The following is a 16,680-nucleotide window of genomic DNA, read 5'->3' as shown; positions in this document are numbered from 1 at the left end:
GCACATGTAATTGAAATCACCACTTTGAAGATACCTCCATCAGTTCATACACCTTTTTCATTTGTGTAAAGCTGTGTGATAGGGCTTTATTGTGGTTGTGATGTTTTTCACACATGCTGTTTTAAGCTCCTGGAGAGCCAGCCAAGCTATCACGGCCCTCCTGGGGGGGGGGGGGTGGGGGAAGAGAGAGAGAGAGCACGAGCGCTTGATGGACTCTCTACCTGGGTAACATCAAGCTAGGTTGAGAGAACACTGCACAAATCTCATCTTTGGGTGAGTTTCCTCACTCCGAAGGTCATCAAATCTTCACAAGAGAGCACTTTTCTGTTGAAAATTCACAAAGATTTTCAATGTTTATAAAATAGAACATATGCGATTACATGCTACTTATGTGCGTAATTGAGAGAGAGACAAAGCCTCAGAGTTAGCCGCATATTTCAAGAAAAAAATCATCGATCTGATCAGACCTCTAAAAGCCAACAACGCTCCTCTACTGCCACCAGCCCAATACTCTCATTATCAACAGAACACTAGTCTTGAAATGTTCGAGCCGACGTCATCCTTAGAGGATGAAACAATCCTGAAGAAGCTCAAACCCGCCTCTCACCCCACAGACGCGATACCCGCCAACTTACTCATTGCCAGCTCAAAAACAGTCGCCAAACCAATTGCCGACATTATTAACCGCTCACTAATGCAAGGTTCAGTACCTGACCAGTTGAAACTAGCAATCCTAAAACCTCTCCTGAAGAAACCCAACCTGTCTCCAGGTGACCCCTCCAACTAGCGCCCGATCGCTAAACTCCCCTTCATTTAAAAAATCCTAGAAAAAATAGTCAACCAGCAACTCACGGAATACTTAGAAGATAACAAAATACTAGCCTTCTCTCAGTTCGGCTTCCGAAAAACCCGAAATACAGAAACACTGCTAATCTCTCTGATGGACACAATTTTACTGAATCTAGATAAAAAACAACCCGGCCTACTCATTCTCCTCGACCTATCGGCCGCATTTGACACAGTAAACCACACAACGCTTCTGGATATCGGCATCAAAGGCACTGCTCTCAGCTGGTTCAAATCTTTTCTACATAACAGATTTTATAAGGTCAGAGTCAACAATGAAGAATCACACCCAGTTCGCTCATCCTTGGGAGTACCTCAAGGCTTTTCCCTATCCCCCACCCTCTTTAACATTTATCTATTACCACTTTGCCAGCTTCTCTCCAAACTAAAATTAACCCACTATATCTACGCAGACGGCGTGCAAATATTCATCCCGGTTACGAAAACACTACAAAAAACACTAGAATTCTGGAACAACTGCTTCCAAGCCATCAACAACCTACTCAAGAGCCTTAACCTGATCCTTAACTCCAAGAAAACCGAAATACTCCTCATCACACAAGACTGTAACTATGCATCGTCTAACCTACCCCCTACTAGTCAACTATCCTTCTCACCTCAAGTTAGAAACCTCGGAGTCAGCATGGACAATCAACTAAACCTTAAGAGATTCATTAATAATACCACTAAGGATGGCTTCTATAAATTGCAAGTTCTGAAACGACTCAGACCGCTCCTCCATTTCCAAGACTACCGGGCAGTTCTCCAAGCAATCATTTTTTCAAAAATTGACTACTGTAACTCCCTCCTACTTGGCCTACCAACCAACACAATAAAACCATTACAAATGCTCCAAAACGCTTCAGCCAGGGTTCTAACTAAATCTAACAAAAGAAATCATATTATCCCCATCTTGAAAAACCTACACTGGCTCCCAATCAAGTTCAGAATCTCCTACAAAGTACTAACAATCATACATAAATCTATACACAAGCTCATTCCTCTGGAACTCAAGATCCCTCTTCAGCCACATATACCCTCCAGACGGTGAGAACATCCTATAAAGATACTCTCCTCGCCCCAACCATCAAATCCTCATTAAATAAACGTACTCTATCCACAGCAGGCCCCGCGCAATGGAACTCTCTACCACCAGACCTCCGGAAAGAACCTTGCCCTATCGCCTTTAAAAAGAGACTCAAAACTTGGCTATTTGAACAAGCCTTCTATCCATACCAATAATTTTACTCTCAACCTTTCCAAATATGTGCACCTTGTAACATGTCTACTGCATATTTAGCCAGGTCCGTTCTAGTTCTTCATTATTTATTGTATCTTTTTGTTCTTTAATACCCAGTTACTTGATCCAAGTTTTATCCATCTGTTCGATGTAATTGCACCCTGTCTTGCCTGTTTAATGTTATAATGTAAACCGAATTGATATGTAACTTTTGCTACAAGAATTTCGGTATATAAAAATGTTAAATAAATAAAATAAATAAATAATTGCAATTTTTCCACACGTAACCCCTTTGAAAATGTATTCACTAGAGAAAAGCAGTTGGAACTGGAGGCAGAGCGGTGCACAGATATCCATGTAGCAGTCAGATTTGAAAAACATCACATAATGCAATATCGGGCATTCTGCTTAGTGCAGCAGTAAGCATGCAGTTGGATGCACATTTTTTGAGCACAAAAGGAACGCCAATGCAATATCTGGAATAGCGCATCCATAATGTGCACACAAATTCTGTGCGTAGGGAATAGCGCCAATGGCATGCAAATCTTATTGAAATACGACAATTATCTATTAGTAGCCTATGCAGTAATAAGCGCTGAAATTTTGTGCATCCTTAGAGAGTTTTTTACATTTGAAATTTTGTACCTGCCTTACACTGGCGTTATTGTGCTGGAGCTAGTGGTAGCTGGCACTTCCTGAGGGTTTATTTCCTTGTTGTGCTGACCTTCTTCTTGCATCAGCGAGCAAGAATTAGGGTAGCCACACAGGTGATAGCAAATAACCCTGCCAACAACAGAAGATCAGAGGACCATGCAGCCACAGTTTAGCAAATGGCTTTAATCCTTTTAAATCTTTATTAAAAAACTTGTCGATTGGATTTCCAATTCCAGGGCCATCACAAGACACCCTGGACTTCGTCGGTAACATCGACACCTAAAAGTTGAATGTCCATTAATTTGGAATCCATTACTAGAACAATGGATACCAAAGTCCTAAGCCCCAGCCCTCAGGCATCTTTAACTAACAAAGGCCTTTTTAGGAACCCTTTAGTTTTGGGTCTGTTTAAAAACATGTCCTTTTGTATCCCGCCCAGTAGACATCTGTGATGAGCTTAGGATGTGGATGGTATAACTGTTAGAAAAACACCTGATGGACACTCGGTCTGACCCAGTATGGCATGTCTTAATTATTTTATTTATTTATTGTTTTTCTGTACCGACGTTCGTTTGCACATCACATCGGTTTACAGTGAACAAGTATGAACACATGGAACACAAGTGAACAGGTATGAACAAGTATGAACAAGCATGAACACAAGCGAGATAGTAAGAGAAAAGAGATTACATCTCACCATAAAAAGGCAACACTACAATATTTTAGATCAGTTGAATTATAGAGAGAGGGGTGAGGATTAGGGTGAGTAGAGAAAAGGCCAATAACTAACTGTAGTTCCTTATGTTGTTATGTTTTCAGGTGCAGCCCACAGCCATCCATAGACCCTGCAGGCAGCGTGTTATTCGGCCATGCACAACTCTCCTAGGATCTCAGTTGTTCGGATGCCCGAATTTGGCGCCTTTAAGGGACACCATGGACATAGACGTCCATGAGGGGCCGCTTAAGTCCGGGGCATCCCTTAAAGGTGCTGGATTTGGGACATCGATCTCAGGTAGTTGGTATCCTCAAATTTGGTGCCTATAAAGGACACTCTGGACATTGATGTCCATGAAAGGCCGCATCAACTAAGCCTTTGTGAGGGGCGGGGCACTGCAGGATCTGTAAGCACACATTGGCTTACAGGTTCCACACAGTTTTTCACATCTGACTGCTGTTACTTGGAAGATTTGTGTAGCTCCATTTATGTTGTTGTGATCAAGGTGCCCCTGGTTGCACTGGTGCCATATGCCAGAGCCCAGCTGGCACATCCCTAGGGGTGGCCCTGGCCAGCATGTTTGAATTGTTGATGTGTACGGGTCTGTTTGTTCACTTTCGCATCCTACCACTAAGATGATGTATACGCTTACTAGCCTTTTCTTTAGCTTTAGATCTAGGTTCTTTCTAAGAAACTCCGTGTTCAAAAAATTATTTTTTGCTTTCCCAATTCTTTCAACTTCTGTTAAAGATTTTCCATCTTCTGTAATCCAACTATCCGCTTAGATAATGTGAAGTCGATATTAAAAGCGCATTTAGCACTAGAGAGCCGGCTAAATAGGACTTATCTGGCTATGTTGCGGTTGCTGAATACCCAGTTATGTTCAGTGGCCACTACATAGCCAGATAAGTCACTTATCCAGCTATCTAAATAGCTGGAAAGTTGTGGGTGGGCAGTGGGCAGATTGGGGCAACGCTACTTAGCTGGATAAGCCATCATTTCCCTCTCCCAGAGTGAACTAGAAAACCCCAGGGTTGGATTCCCCTGAACTGGAGACCCACAAGACTCCAGCAATAACGTCTTGTCAACTACTTACCGTATTTTCCGGCGTATAAGATGACTGGGCGTATAAGACGACCCCCAACTTTTCCAGTTAAAATATAGAGTTTGGGATATACTCGCCGTATAAGACTACCCCCTTCTGTGTCATTACATAACCATACTGTATGTGGTACCCAGTATACAACAACCAGTCAATCAAGGCAAGCGATGAACCTTACCGGCGATTGGCTGGTTGTTGTATACAAATCCTGCTTGGATTGGTCAGCTCTCCCTGCCTGCCCAGCCCTCCCTGTCTCCAAGACAATCAGAGTGGTAACGCATCCCTCTGGCCCACCCTTGTATCCTATTACCGGTACCTCCTTCTCTGCCTCTCAGATCTCGCTCCTGAGGACTGCAGTGAAGCGGCGCAGACGTGCATGTGCGAGATCTGAGAGGCAGAGAAGGAGGTACCGGTAATAGAGATGTGAATTGGAACCGGAATCGGTTCTGATTCCGGTTCCGATTCACATCGTGTTTTTTTTTTGTCCGGCCCGATCGGTTTTTGTTTTTTTTTTATCGGCTGCGCCCGAGCCGATAAACAAAAAACCCACCCTGACCCTTTAAAACTAATCCCTCAGCTTCCCCCACCCTCCTGCCCCCCCAAGACCTGCCAAATTAATTAAATACAACCCCCACCCTCCTGCCCCCCCAAGACCTGCCAAATTAATTAAATACAACCCCCCACCCTCCTGACCCCTCCACAAGATCTGCCAAATTAGTTTTCTACAAAACCCCACCCTCCTGACCCCTCCAAGACCTGCCAAAAGTCCCTGGTGGTCCAGCAGGGGTCCAGGAGCGGTCTTCTGGACTTGGGCCGTCGGCTGCCAGCAATCAAAATGGCGCCGACGGCCCTTTGCCCTTACTATGTCACTGGGGTCGACCAATGGCAGCGGTAGCTCCTGTGACATAGTAAGGGCAAAGGGCCGTCGGCTGCCAGTAATCAAAATGGTGCCGACGGCCCTTTGCCCTTACTATGTCACAGGGGCTACCGCTGCCATTGGTCGACCCCAGTGACATAGTAAGGGCAAAGGGCCGTCGGCGCCATTTTGATTGCTGGCAGCCGATGGCCCAAGTCCAGGAGATCGCTCCCGGACCGCTCCTGGACCCCCGCTGGACTACCAGGGACTTTTGGCAGGTCTTGGGGGGGGGGGGGTGTAGTAAATTAATTTGGCAGGTCTGGGGGGGTCAGGAGGGTGGGGGTTTTTGTTAGATTTGTATTTTTTTTTATATTCGCTCCATAAGACGCAGACATTTTCCCCCCACTTTTGGGGGGAAAAAGTGCGTCTTATGGAGCAAAAATGCGGTAATTATTCACCCTATAAGACGACCCCCGGCGTATAAGACGACCCCCGACTTTTGAGAAGATTTTCAGGGGTTAAAAACTCGTCTTATACGCCGGAAAATACGGTAATTGAAACAACTTAACTGTTTCAATAGGTAAGAGAAACTCTTCAATATCGAATGGAAGAATACCAGGAAAAATCAGTCATTTGGTAGAAGCACCAGGGCGGGCCCCTGGACTGATCTGCGGTATTACATGAACAAAATTTATCAGGTAAGAACCAATTTTCCTTTCCTGAACATACCCAGATCATTCCATACAAGTGGGATGTACCAAAACAACCCTACACCAGGCGGGAACCTGAAAGACCCACTCTCAAAAACATTTTCACCGAAAACCGCCTCCTCCGGCACCCTAACATCCAATCGGTAATGCTTGGTGAAAGTATGAAGCGAGGACCACACTGCAGCCCTACATATCTCCTGAGGAGACACCAACTGACACTCCGCCCAAGAGGTTGCCTGTGCCCTAGTGAAATGTGCTTTAAGGCCACTAAGGACAACACACCCCTTACAAATATAGGCCAAAAAAATAGCCTCTTTCAATCATCAAGCCAAAGTAGTTTTCAACGCTTTCTCCCCTTTCTTCGCTTCACCGAACACAAAAAGATGGTCTGAACATCTAAAAGAACTGGTAACCTTCACATAATGCATGAGAGCATGCCGGACATCCAAAAGGTGAAGATCTCTACCCATTGCAGCATCACACGACCAATCTGGGAACCCTTGCAATTCCACTGTCCGAGTCACATGGAAAGGTGAAACCACTTTTGGCAAAAAGGAAGGCACTGTACTCAAAGACACCTTATCATGAGAAATACGCAAAAAAGGGTAAAGGGAAGAAATCGCCTGAAGCTCTGAGATACGTCTGACTGAGCAAATTGCCACCAGAAATACCGTCTTCAATGTAAGATCCTTCAAGGAGGCTCGACCTAAAAGCTCAAATGAAGGCTCACAGAAAACTCTCAAGACCAAATTGAGGTTCCAATCTGGATAGACCTTGCGAACTGGAGGTTTAAATGCTTCACCCCCCTTCAGGAAACAGACGATATCAGGATGAGAAGACAAGGGCCTGCCCCGCACCTTGCCCCTGAGACAACCCAAGGCCTAAAACTGAACTCAGAGCGAGCTATAAGCCAAACCTTTGGACAAACCCTGCTGCAGAAAAGACAAAATATTCAGGACATGTGCCAGCAGAGGATCCAAACGCTGCTGACCACACCAAGTCTCAAATACCTTCCAAACTGACATAAGCCATGGAAGTAAGACGTCTAGTCTGGAGAAGGGTAGAAATAACTGGTTCCAAATAACCCTTCAAGTGCAATCGCCGCCTCTCAAAAGCCAAGCCGCAAATATGGGACCTTGCCGCAGCCACCCCTGCAGGTGAGCCAATCGCAGATGACCGTCCATCAACAGATGCACCAAGTCCGCGAACCATGGATGATGCAGCCACTCAAGAGCCACCAGAACCACCTACCCTAATGTGCTTCTATGCAATGTAGCCCTCGCCCTATGAGCGGCCACGTAAGAAAAATATACAGAAGATTCCCCATCGGCCATGGGCACACTAGAGCATCTAGACCCAATGAACCGACTTATCTTCTGCAACTGAAGAACCTTGATGTCTTTGCATTGGCCCTGGTCACCATGAGATCTAGTTGAGGCACTCCCCATCTGGCACAAATGCGATTCTAGGCCTCCAGGAACAGCCCCCACTCCCCAGGATCCAGCTGTTGCCGGCTCAAGAAATCCACCTGCACATTGTCTACTCCTGTTCCGTGAGAGGCTCAATCCCCACAAAGTGACGCTCTGCCCACACAAACAGCAGTTGAGTTTCCTGAGCCACGGTGTGACTCTTTGTAACTCTGTGGCAATTGATGTATGCTACCCTTTGTCGCACTGTCCAAAAACACTTGAACCATTCAACCCTGAACCAGAGGCAGAAACACCTCCAGAGCTCTGTGCACCACTCACATTTCCAGACAATTGATAGACGAGGTTTTCTCCATCACTGACCAGAGACCTTCTGCCAAACGTCCCAGGCATACAGCTCCCCAGCCCTTTAGACTGGCATCTGTGGTCAGCACCACCCAATCTGGAACTTCGAGGTCCACTCCTCTTTCCAAATTGTTCTTCGACAGCCACCATGCCAGGCTGGACTTGGCAACCCTCAGCAGAGGCAAGGGGACAAAATACTTCTCCAAACTCGGATCCCACCGGGACAACAGCGCCCTCTATAGCGGTCGCATATGAGCAAAAGCCCATGGAACCAGATCCAATATCAAGGCTATGGACCCTAGGACATGCAGATAGTCCCAGACTCTCGGAACTGGGAGACATAGAAGTCGAGAAACTTGCTCCTGCAATTTTGCTAACCTGTCCGCTGTCAGATATACCTTGCCCCTCTGGGTATCGAAATGGGCTCCCAGGTACTCCAGAGATTGAGATGGGACCAGGTGGCTCTTTGCCACGTTGATCCCCCAATCCCAAGGAGCTCAGGAGATGCCTCACTCACTGCACCAAATCCGGGTGAAGACTCTTTTGTCTTCACCCAGATGAGCCAATCATCCAGATATGAGTGAACCTTCCCTCCTGAAGGCCGCCACCATCACATTACCTTCGTGAAAGTTCAAGGAGCCATGGCCAGACCGAAAGGAAGGACTCGAAAATGGAAATGCTGACCCGGAACCTTGAACCTCAGGAACTTCATGTGGTCCTTTCGAATGGGAATATGCAGATACATCTCGGTGAGATCCAAAGACGCCAGGAACTATCCTTTGCGGACTGCCACAACTACTGTACGCAGCATCTCCTCCCGGAAGTGCAGCACCTGCAAAGTTAAGTTCACCTTCTGCAAATCCAAGATGGGATGGAAGGTGTCCTCTTTCACTGGAACCACAAAATAGATGGAAATCGTTCCCTGTCCCTGCCTGCTTCGAGGCACCGGAAGGATAGCCTCCAAGCCTATCAATCTTTGCAGAGTCCCCTCTACCGCTTCTCATTTGTTTCAAGAAGAACAATACGATTCCAGGAAGGCATCCCTGACTGGGCGAGAAATACTAAGGCATAACCGTCCCTTACCATCCCTTACCATCTCCAGAACTCACCGGTTGGAGGTAATCTTGACCCACTCCTCATAAAAACGGGACAACCTGCCCCCAAACGTGACAAATTTATTTAGTTTATTTAATTTATTTAAAAGCTTTTTTATACCGCGCCATGGGATAGTAGTCTATCCATCTAAGCAGTTTACATAATAAAACATACACAGTATCCTAACATACATCAAGTTAAAATACAATATAATTACAATACAATACAATAATAGTGGGTACTAATGTTTATAGAAACAGCATTGAGAGATTCATTGAGATAGGTTGTATGCACATGTGAATAAGTACGTTTTCAATGCTTTTTTAAACTCGTTACGGTTTACTATTAAACGAATATATTCTGGAATTGAGTTCCATAATACAGGGCCTGCAACCGAAAAGGCTCGTTTTCTTCTCAGTGCCAAACTTGCAGATTTTATTGATGGGATTTCCAAAATACATTTATCCATGGATCGGAGCTGTCTGGTGGGTTTGTATAATCTCAATATTGAGCATAACCAGATTGAGTTAGGATTATGTAATAGATTATGGATCGTGGACAAAATTTTATATGAGATACGGTACAATATTGGAAGCCAGTGTAAGTGGTACAGTATAGGTGTAATATGGTCTCTGTGCGAAGCATTGATTAGCATTCGAGCTGTGGCATTTTACACAAGCTGCAGCGGTTGTAATGAAGAAAGAGGTAGCCCAAGGTATAATGAATTACAGTAGTCCAACGTAGTAAGTATCAAAGCTTGGGTAACAAGACGGAAATCATTTGGTAGTAATAACGGCTTACGTTTCTTCAACATGTGTATTTTGAAAAAAGATTTTTTTACTAATTCTGAAATGTTGTTAGATAGTGATAATTGGGAATCTATGATCATTCCTAAGTTTTTTGCATGAGATTTAATATGGATATGTTGATTTTCAAATATGAAAAAATGAGGTGGTTGATGAATTGAGTCAGGAACTGTAGATAAATAAATTAATTCTGTTTTGGTAGTATTTAATTTTAATCTGTTATGGGATAACTATGTTTTTATTGTTGATAAGTAGAGTTGAAGCAAATAAAATGTTTTAGACCAGGAATGAGGAGTGGGTGCCCCTGGCTTCATTGGGACGGCTTACTTCCTCCAGCTCCCTGACTGGAACCACCACTGGAGGACCTGCCGGCCTCCTGAAAGGAATGCCGTCGACTCAGCGACTGCTTAGGACCCGAGAAGGAAGATTCTCTACTGGCCCGAATTCTCCTTCACTCTCGAAATCAAGGATGAGAGGGACAGTTTTTCTTAATGTCTTTCTTATCCTCCGGAAGTCTATGGCCCTTGGTTTCCCCCAAGAACTTCATGAGCTGATCTAGGTCCTCTCCAAAGAGAAGCTTTCCCTTACAGGGAAGATTACATAATTGAGTCTTGGACCATGTGTCCACTGACCAATTACGCAGCCATAACAGCCAATGTGCTGCCACCGCCAAGACCATACTCCTAGCTGCAGTGCGTTCTAGATCATATAAAGAGTCCGCCACATGCTTCCCCCCTATCGATAGAGTCGGTGTTTTAGACCGATAGAGACGTTCCATCCTCTCCAGCCAAGCCTTGCGACCTTTTGGTGTCATTTGGGCATATTTGGTGCAAGTTAGGACATCATGGTCAGACCCCGAACATATCACGCAGACCATATGAGGGTCAGTGATGGACATTGTTCGAGTGTAGTCAGGGCACCGAAGGAAACCAGACGCCATGGCCTCGACAAAATGTAGCTGCGGTGTGGTCGATGGCCGGTAGGCCGCGATGGAAAAAACTCGACGGGAATCGACCGGAAGCAGGTAAAAAACGTACTGTTCGACCGCAGAGTAAAATTATCAATAGAGGGACCCCTGCGGGGTAAATATTTTTAAATTTTATTGAAGAAGTTCCGTGAGAATTCCTGTCAGGAATATCTGAAGAGCTCCTTAACCCGCGTGGCTACTGCTGCGCGGAAAAAAGAAGACTGAGGGGGGACTCCTGCTGGATGCAGGGTTGGTGCTATGCTGGGCATGCCCAGTAGGTGCCAAAGTTCTAGAAACTTTGACAAAAATTTTCCATGATTGGGCTCCATCCTGATGATGTCACCCACATGTGAGGACTACCATCCTGCTTGTCCTGTGAGAAACCATAGCTTATCTTTCACTTTTGAATCTAAAGAATACATGGCCACTAGAGCTCTAATCCCTTTGAAGTCAGACTCTGGCAAACTCCATTCTGAGTCCACCAAATCCTGTACCCCCTCATGAAGGAGAAAAAAAAACCCAGGGAGGCTCTCTCAAACTAACCATGATGGGGTCTCCACATGCTTCCTTAGCCCCGGACTTCCATGTCCTCATCCAGCTGCAACATATGGAGTGATTGGGCAATCAAGGCTGGCAGTTTCTCCTTCAGAAAAAGACAGAGCTTAGTTCTATGGGTCTCCCCTTTAAGAGGAATTTCCCCTTCCTCTAAGGCCTCTGGCGCATCCCCCAAGGGGAGGGAGAGACCATCCAGAGAATCCTCCGAAAGAAAAGAATCATCTTCAATTTCTTCAAGCTCCACCTCCGGGTGAGTGCGCTTCACTAGCTCCCGGCTATCCCACTGCTCTTTTTGGGGAGGCAGAGGTGCAGAAGGAGAAACCAGATTTTTTCTAGTCTAATAGAATCCTGCTCTCTGCAAAAAGCCTGCAAGCCCCTAAAGAATACAATCCAACTTGGTGATGAATTATCCAGCTCTGAGGCTGCTGAACCTAGCAAGTGCAATTGGAAGGAGCTCCTTCCCAGTTCCTTCTAAGACTTAGCGAGGGAGGGGGGAGGGACTATCCTCTACCCTTTGAAGCCTCTCTAGCACATGAGCAGCTAACTCATCCACGGAGGAGGGGCTCGATTCTGCCAATGCTGAAACTCCTGCCTGAATGCAATTACTCTGTGTATTTAGGGGGAGAGTTCATAACAACCTAAATACAAGAGCTGGCAAATATGTACATAAGTTACACCAATTTTCAAAGCAAACTTATGCGCATATGTCTGCTTTGAGAATTACCCCAACAAAACTACCCCCTACAATTAAACCTGCTAAATTGTTTGCAGAAATTTATTTGGGAAAATGTATATGAATACTTTTGAAAATCCAAAGTATATTAGTAAGTCCAATCTCTCCTCAATTTTGCTGCTGATAATGCCTTCGCTCTGTCCAGGAAAACTTGCGCACTTACAGGACATATGCACATAAGTTTACCCACATATTGAGTAAACAATTTTATAACAAATCATTTCCATGGAAATGCCTTTGAAAATTGCCCTCTTATCTGTATCATGATATTTTTAAATATTACTTAGTTTTTATGATGTAGTTAGTAAAAAAAAGAAATAGTTTACTTGCTATGTATTGATACTGTTTTTTGCATGGTTATTTTATAGTTCTCCACTCTGAGCACATTTGTTTTGGATCAGCAGAATATAAATATCCAAAAATAAACTGTTATCCCACTTCAAAGGTGACCTAAATTTTGATTATTCAACCACACAATATGACAGTCCATGGAAAAGAAACTTAAAAGTAAGAGGACTAAAACAAAAAAACAAACAAAAAAGGAATATAAATCCTGTTAGGAATGCACTAATCCACTGCAACAGTAAGACTGTTTCCTGATGTAAGCCAAGGTTTAATGGTATATTCCTAAACCACAAAATTGTTCGGATTCCTCAAAAAAATCAACCATGGTGCAACCAATGCAAAACACACTAAACAAAGCAAAAACTATCAGACTGCTTATGGTTTACCTGGACGAGATCATGAGAGCTGTCAAGAGAGCTTGAGCCATCCCCATGGCAAAATGAAAAGGGTTTTTCCTTACAATGAGAAAGTAAATTAATGGCAGAACTATCACAGAATGAATAGCGAGCCTGGAAAACAAAACACATGCATAGATCTCATTGCGATTTGCTCTGTCCACTGAAGAAATAAATACAGAACCCAAATAAATAATAAAGGGCAGCACCTTTTTTGGAGAAATGAAAGGGGAGGTTGGTTTTAATTTAAAAAAATAAAACATTTTTTTAAACAATTTGTAGTCCCCCCCCCCCCCCCCCCTTTATTGTGTTTTAATAGCATTAAGATAACTCTGCTGTGATAAGGAGAAATTATTTACCTGGTAATTTCCTTTTCTTTAGTACAGACAGGTAGATCCAGAACCAGTGGGTTATGCATCTCTATCAGCAGATGAAAACAGAGCAAAGCTGATGTCACAGTATATATACCCTTGCACTGACATCAGCCTGCCAGTATTCTCTGCAAAAGCCAACTGTGGACAAACTAACAAAAACTTGATTATTAACAAATAACCACTCTAGTACTCAGCCAACAGGAAACCACTGTGCTCAGACAAAGAATGCAATAACACTAGTCTAGGGACTGGATTGACACCAGTACACCCTGGAACACACAGCCACGGAGAAAGACCATAGCAGAAACATTCGGCAGCCAAGGGCGGAAAGGTGGATCCACCTGTCTGTACTAAAGAAAAGGAAATTATCAGGTAAGTAGTACTTTCTCCTTTCTTAGCGTTCAGATAGGTGTATCCAGAACCAGTGGGATGTACCAAAGCTACTCCCAAACAGGGCGGGCGTCTGAACATAAGATATGCCATATTGGGTCAGACCAAAGGTCCATCAAACCCAGTATCCTGTTTCCAACAGTGGCCAATCCAAATCACAAGTAACTGGCAAGTACCGTAGTCCAGTCAAAATCGCACGTGCAAAGGTACACCCTCCCAGACTTGCACATCCAGGCGATAATGCCTGGAAAATGTGTGAAAAGAGGACCACATCGCAGTTCGGCAAATATCAATGGGAGACAACAATCTAAACTCCGCCCATGACACTGCTTGAGCCCTAGTGTAATGAGCCCTAACCTGACTAGGCAATGGCTACTCAGCATCCACATACGTGGCCGTGACTACCTCCTTAATCCAGTGGGCTATTGTAGCCTGCAATGCAGGCTTGCCCAGTATACTTCCACTGTAGAGAACAAACAGGTGATCCATCTTCCTGAGAGGTTTAGAAACCTCCAAATGCCTCAAGATATGTCTCTTGACATCCAAGGGCTGTAACAGGCGATATTCCTCCACATCTCTTTCCATGTCTAGAGATGGCAGGGAAATGGACTGATTCAAGTGAAAATCTGAGACCAATTTTGGCAAAAAAGAAGAAACAGTATGCAGCTGTATAGCCCCTGGAGTCACTCGTAGAAACTGCTCCCAGCAAGACAAGGCCTGCAGTTCGTATACTCAATGCGCAGAACAAATTGTCACAAGAAACACCGTTTTCAAGGTCAGTAAACTCAAGGAAAGTTTACGCATTGGTTGATATATAGGGCCCGCTAAAAAATCCAAAACTAGATTAAGACTCCACATGGGCACTGATAACCGCAAGTAAGGACAAAGATGCTTCAGTCCTTTTAAGAAGTGGGTCACATCTGGATGAGAGGACAAGGGTCCACCATTCACCTGACTTCACCACCTGTACTTTTAATGAATTAAGGGCCAACCCTTTTCTGCAATAGTTCCAAAATGAGCGGGATCTTAACCGAACAAGGAAGAACTCCTCGATCTTCACACCAAGCCTCAAACACTCACTAAATGCACACATAGGCTAAGAAAATGGAGAACATTCTCACTTGTAGCAAGGTAGCAATCACCACAGTAGAATATCCACACTTCAAAAACCGAGCCCTCTCAAGAGCTATACTGTAAGACAAGATCAAGCTGAATCTTCGTGAAGAACAGGCCACTGCCATAGTAGATCCCTGTGTGCCGGAAGCCGGAGGAGAGAGTCCACTATGAGCCTTTGCAAATCTGTAAACCAAGGCATCCTGAGCCAATCTGGTGTGACCAGAAGCACCATCACCTTTTGACTCTTGATCTTCCAAATCATTCTGCCCAACATGAGCCACGGGGGAAAAAACATACAGGGGTAGATTTTCAAAAACGGTGTGTTGGCGTACTTTTGTTGGCGCTCCAGGCGCAAACAAAAGTACGCGGGATTTTAGCAGATACGCGCGTAGCCGCTAAAATCCTGGATCGGCGCGCGCGCGCAAGGCTACCAATTCCGTGTAGCCGGCGCGCGCCAAGCCGCGCAGCCTACCTCCATTCCCTCCGAGGCCGCTCCGAAATCGGAGCGGCCTCGGAGGGAATTCGCTAACGCCCTCCCCTCACCTTCCCCTCCTTCCTCTACCTAACCCACCCCCCCGGCCCTCTCTAAACCCCCCTACCTTTGTTGGGGGATTTACGCCTCCCAGAGAGAGAAGTAAATCCCCGCGCGCCAGCGGGCCGCTGGCGCGCAGGGATTTACTGGGGATTTACTGGCGCGCCTAGACGTGACCCAGGGGCGGTTCCGGAGAGCGCGGCCACGCCCCCGGATCACCCCGGGCCGAAACCACGCCCCCGGGCCCGCCCCGAAACGCCGCATCCCGCCCCGAAAACGGCGCGCCGCTCGGCCCCGCCCCCGACACGCCCCCTCGGAAAACCCCGGGACTTACGTGAGTCCCGGGGCTCTGCGCGCGCCGGTAGGCCTATTGAACATAGGCGCACTAGCGCGCAGGGCCCTGCTCGCGTAAATCCGGGCGGATTTACGCGAGCAGGGCTCTTAAAATCCGCCCCACAGCACCTTGCCCTCCAGCCACTCCAGCACGAGGGCATCAATGCCAAAGGACTCTGGATCTCTCCTGCAACTGAAAAAGCGAGGAACCTTCACACTGCAAGAAGTTGCCAGCAGGTCCAGAAATGGAAAGCCCCAATGATCCACTATCAGCTGAAACACCTCGTTTGACAATTCTCATTCTCCGGGATCCAGACTCCTTCTGCTGAGAAAGTCAACTCTTACATTGTCTTTTCCTGCAATATGCAAGGCTGAGATCTCCTAAAGATGCACTTCCGCCCATTCCATAAGTTGGGCTATCTCCTGCGACACTTGCTGGCTCTTGGTTCCTCCCTGCCGACTGATGTAAGCCACTGTCATTGCATTGTCTGGCACTATCTGGACTGCTTGACCCTGCAATCTGTTGCCTAACCGCAAGCATGCCGACCAGACCTAAGGGGTTTCCAGCCTAATGATGTTCCAGAGACACTCTTTTGCACTTCAGCACCCTTGCACTGTCGGCTCCTGACATTTGAGCTCTCCAACCCTGGAGGCTCGCATCTGTCGTGAGTACTAGCCAGTCCAGTGAACTTAGTGAAACCCCCTTTCTTAGATGATCCGCTTTTTACCACCACTGCTGGTGAGTGCAGACCTCGACCGGTAAGTGAAGCCAAATTGAATAGTACTGAGACTGTGGGCTCCAATGAGGCAGCAGAGGGCACTGAAGAGGACTGAATATGCGCCCTTGCCTATGGCACCACCTCCAGGATCACTGCCATCAATCCGAGAACCTGTAGTTAGGACCACACTGTCAGGCGTATTGAGTTTGTCAATAGACACACCTGCGCCATCAGCTTCTGAATGCAGTCCTTCAGCAGGAGCACCCTGCTCTGTTTTGTGTTGAACCAAACACCAAAATACTCTAACGACTTTAATAGCTGAAGATTGCTCTTGGCCAGGTTCACCACCCAATCTAGCTCCTGCAACAAGATCACCTTGTGCGAAATCCCAGGCTCTTTTCCAGACTCTTGGCCTGAATTAGCCA

General features: G+C 45.8%; 1 protein-coding gene across 4 annotated transcripts in view; it reads right to left on the bottom strand.

The window, feature by feature from the left end:
- SLC1A1 (solute carrier family 1 member 1) overlaps positions 1-16,680 on the bottom strand; it is an 805,722-nt gene that overhangs the window by 301,426 nt on the left and 487,616 nt on the right. For all 4 annotated transcript variants that reach the window (XM_029613486.1, XM_029613471.1, XM_029613480.1 and 1 more), the window contains exon 9: positions 12,783-12,905. In XM_029613486.1, the coding sequence (XP_029469346.1) occupies positions 12,783-12,905 (123 nt within the window). The remainder of the gene's footprint in view (positions 1-12,782; positions 12,906-16,680) is intronic.

This window comes from Rhinatrema bivittatum, chromosome 1, assembly GCF_901001135.1.
Source record: "Rhinatrema bivittatum chromosome 1, aRhiBiv1.1, whole genome shotgun sequence".
Classification (NCBI taxonomy): Eukaryota; Metazoa; Chordata; class Amphibia; order Gymnophiona; family Rhinatrematidae; genus Rhinatrema; species Rhinatrema bivittatum.
Note: the sequence above shows the minus strand (reverse complement) of the source record. Positions and strands in the feature narration are given on the sequence as shown.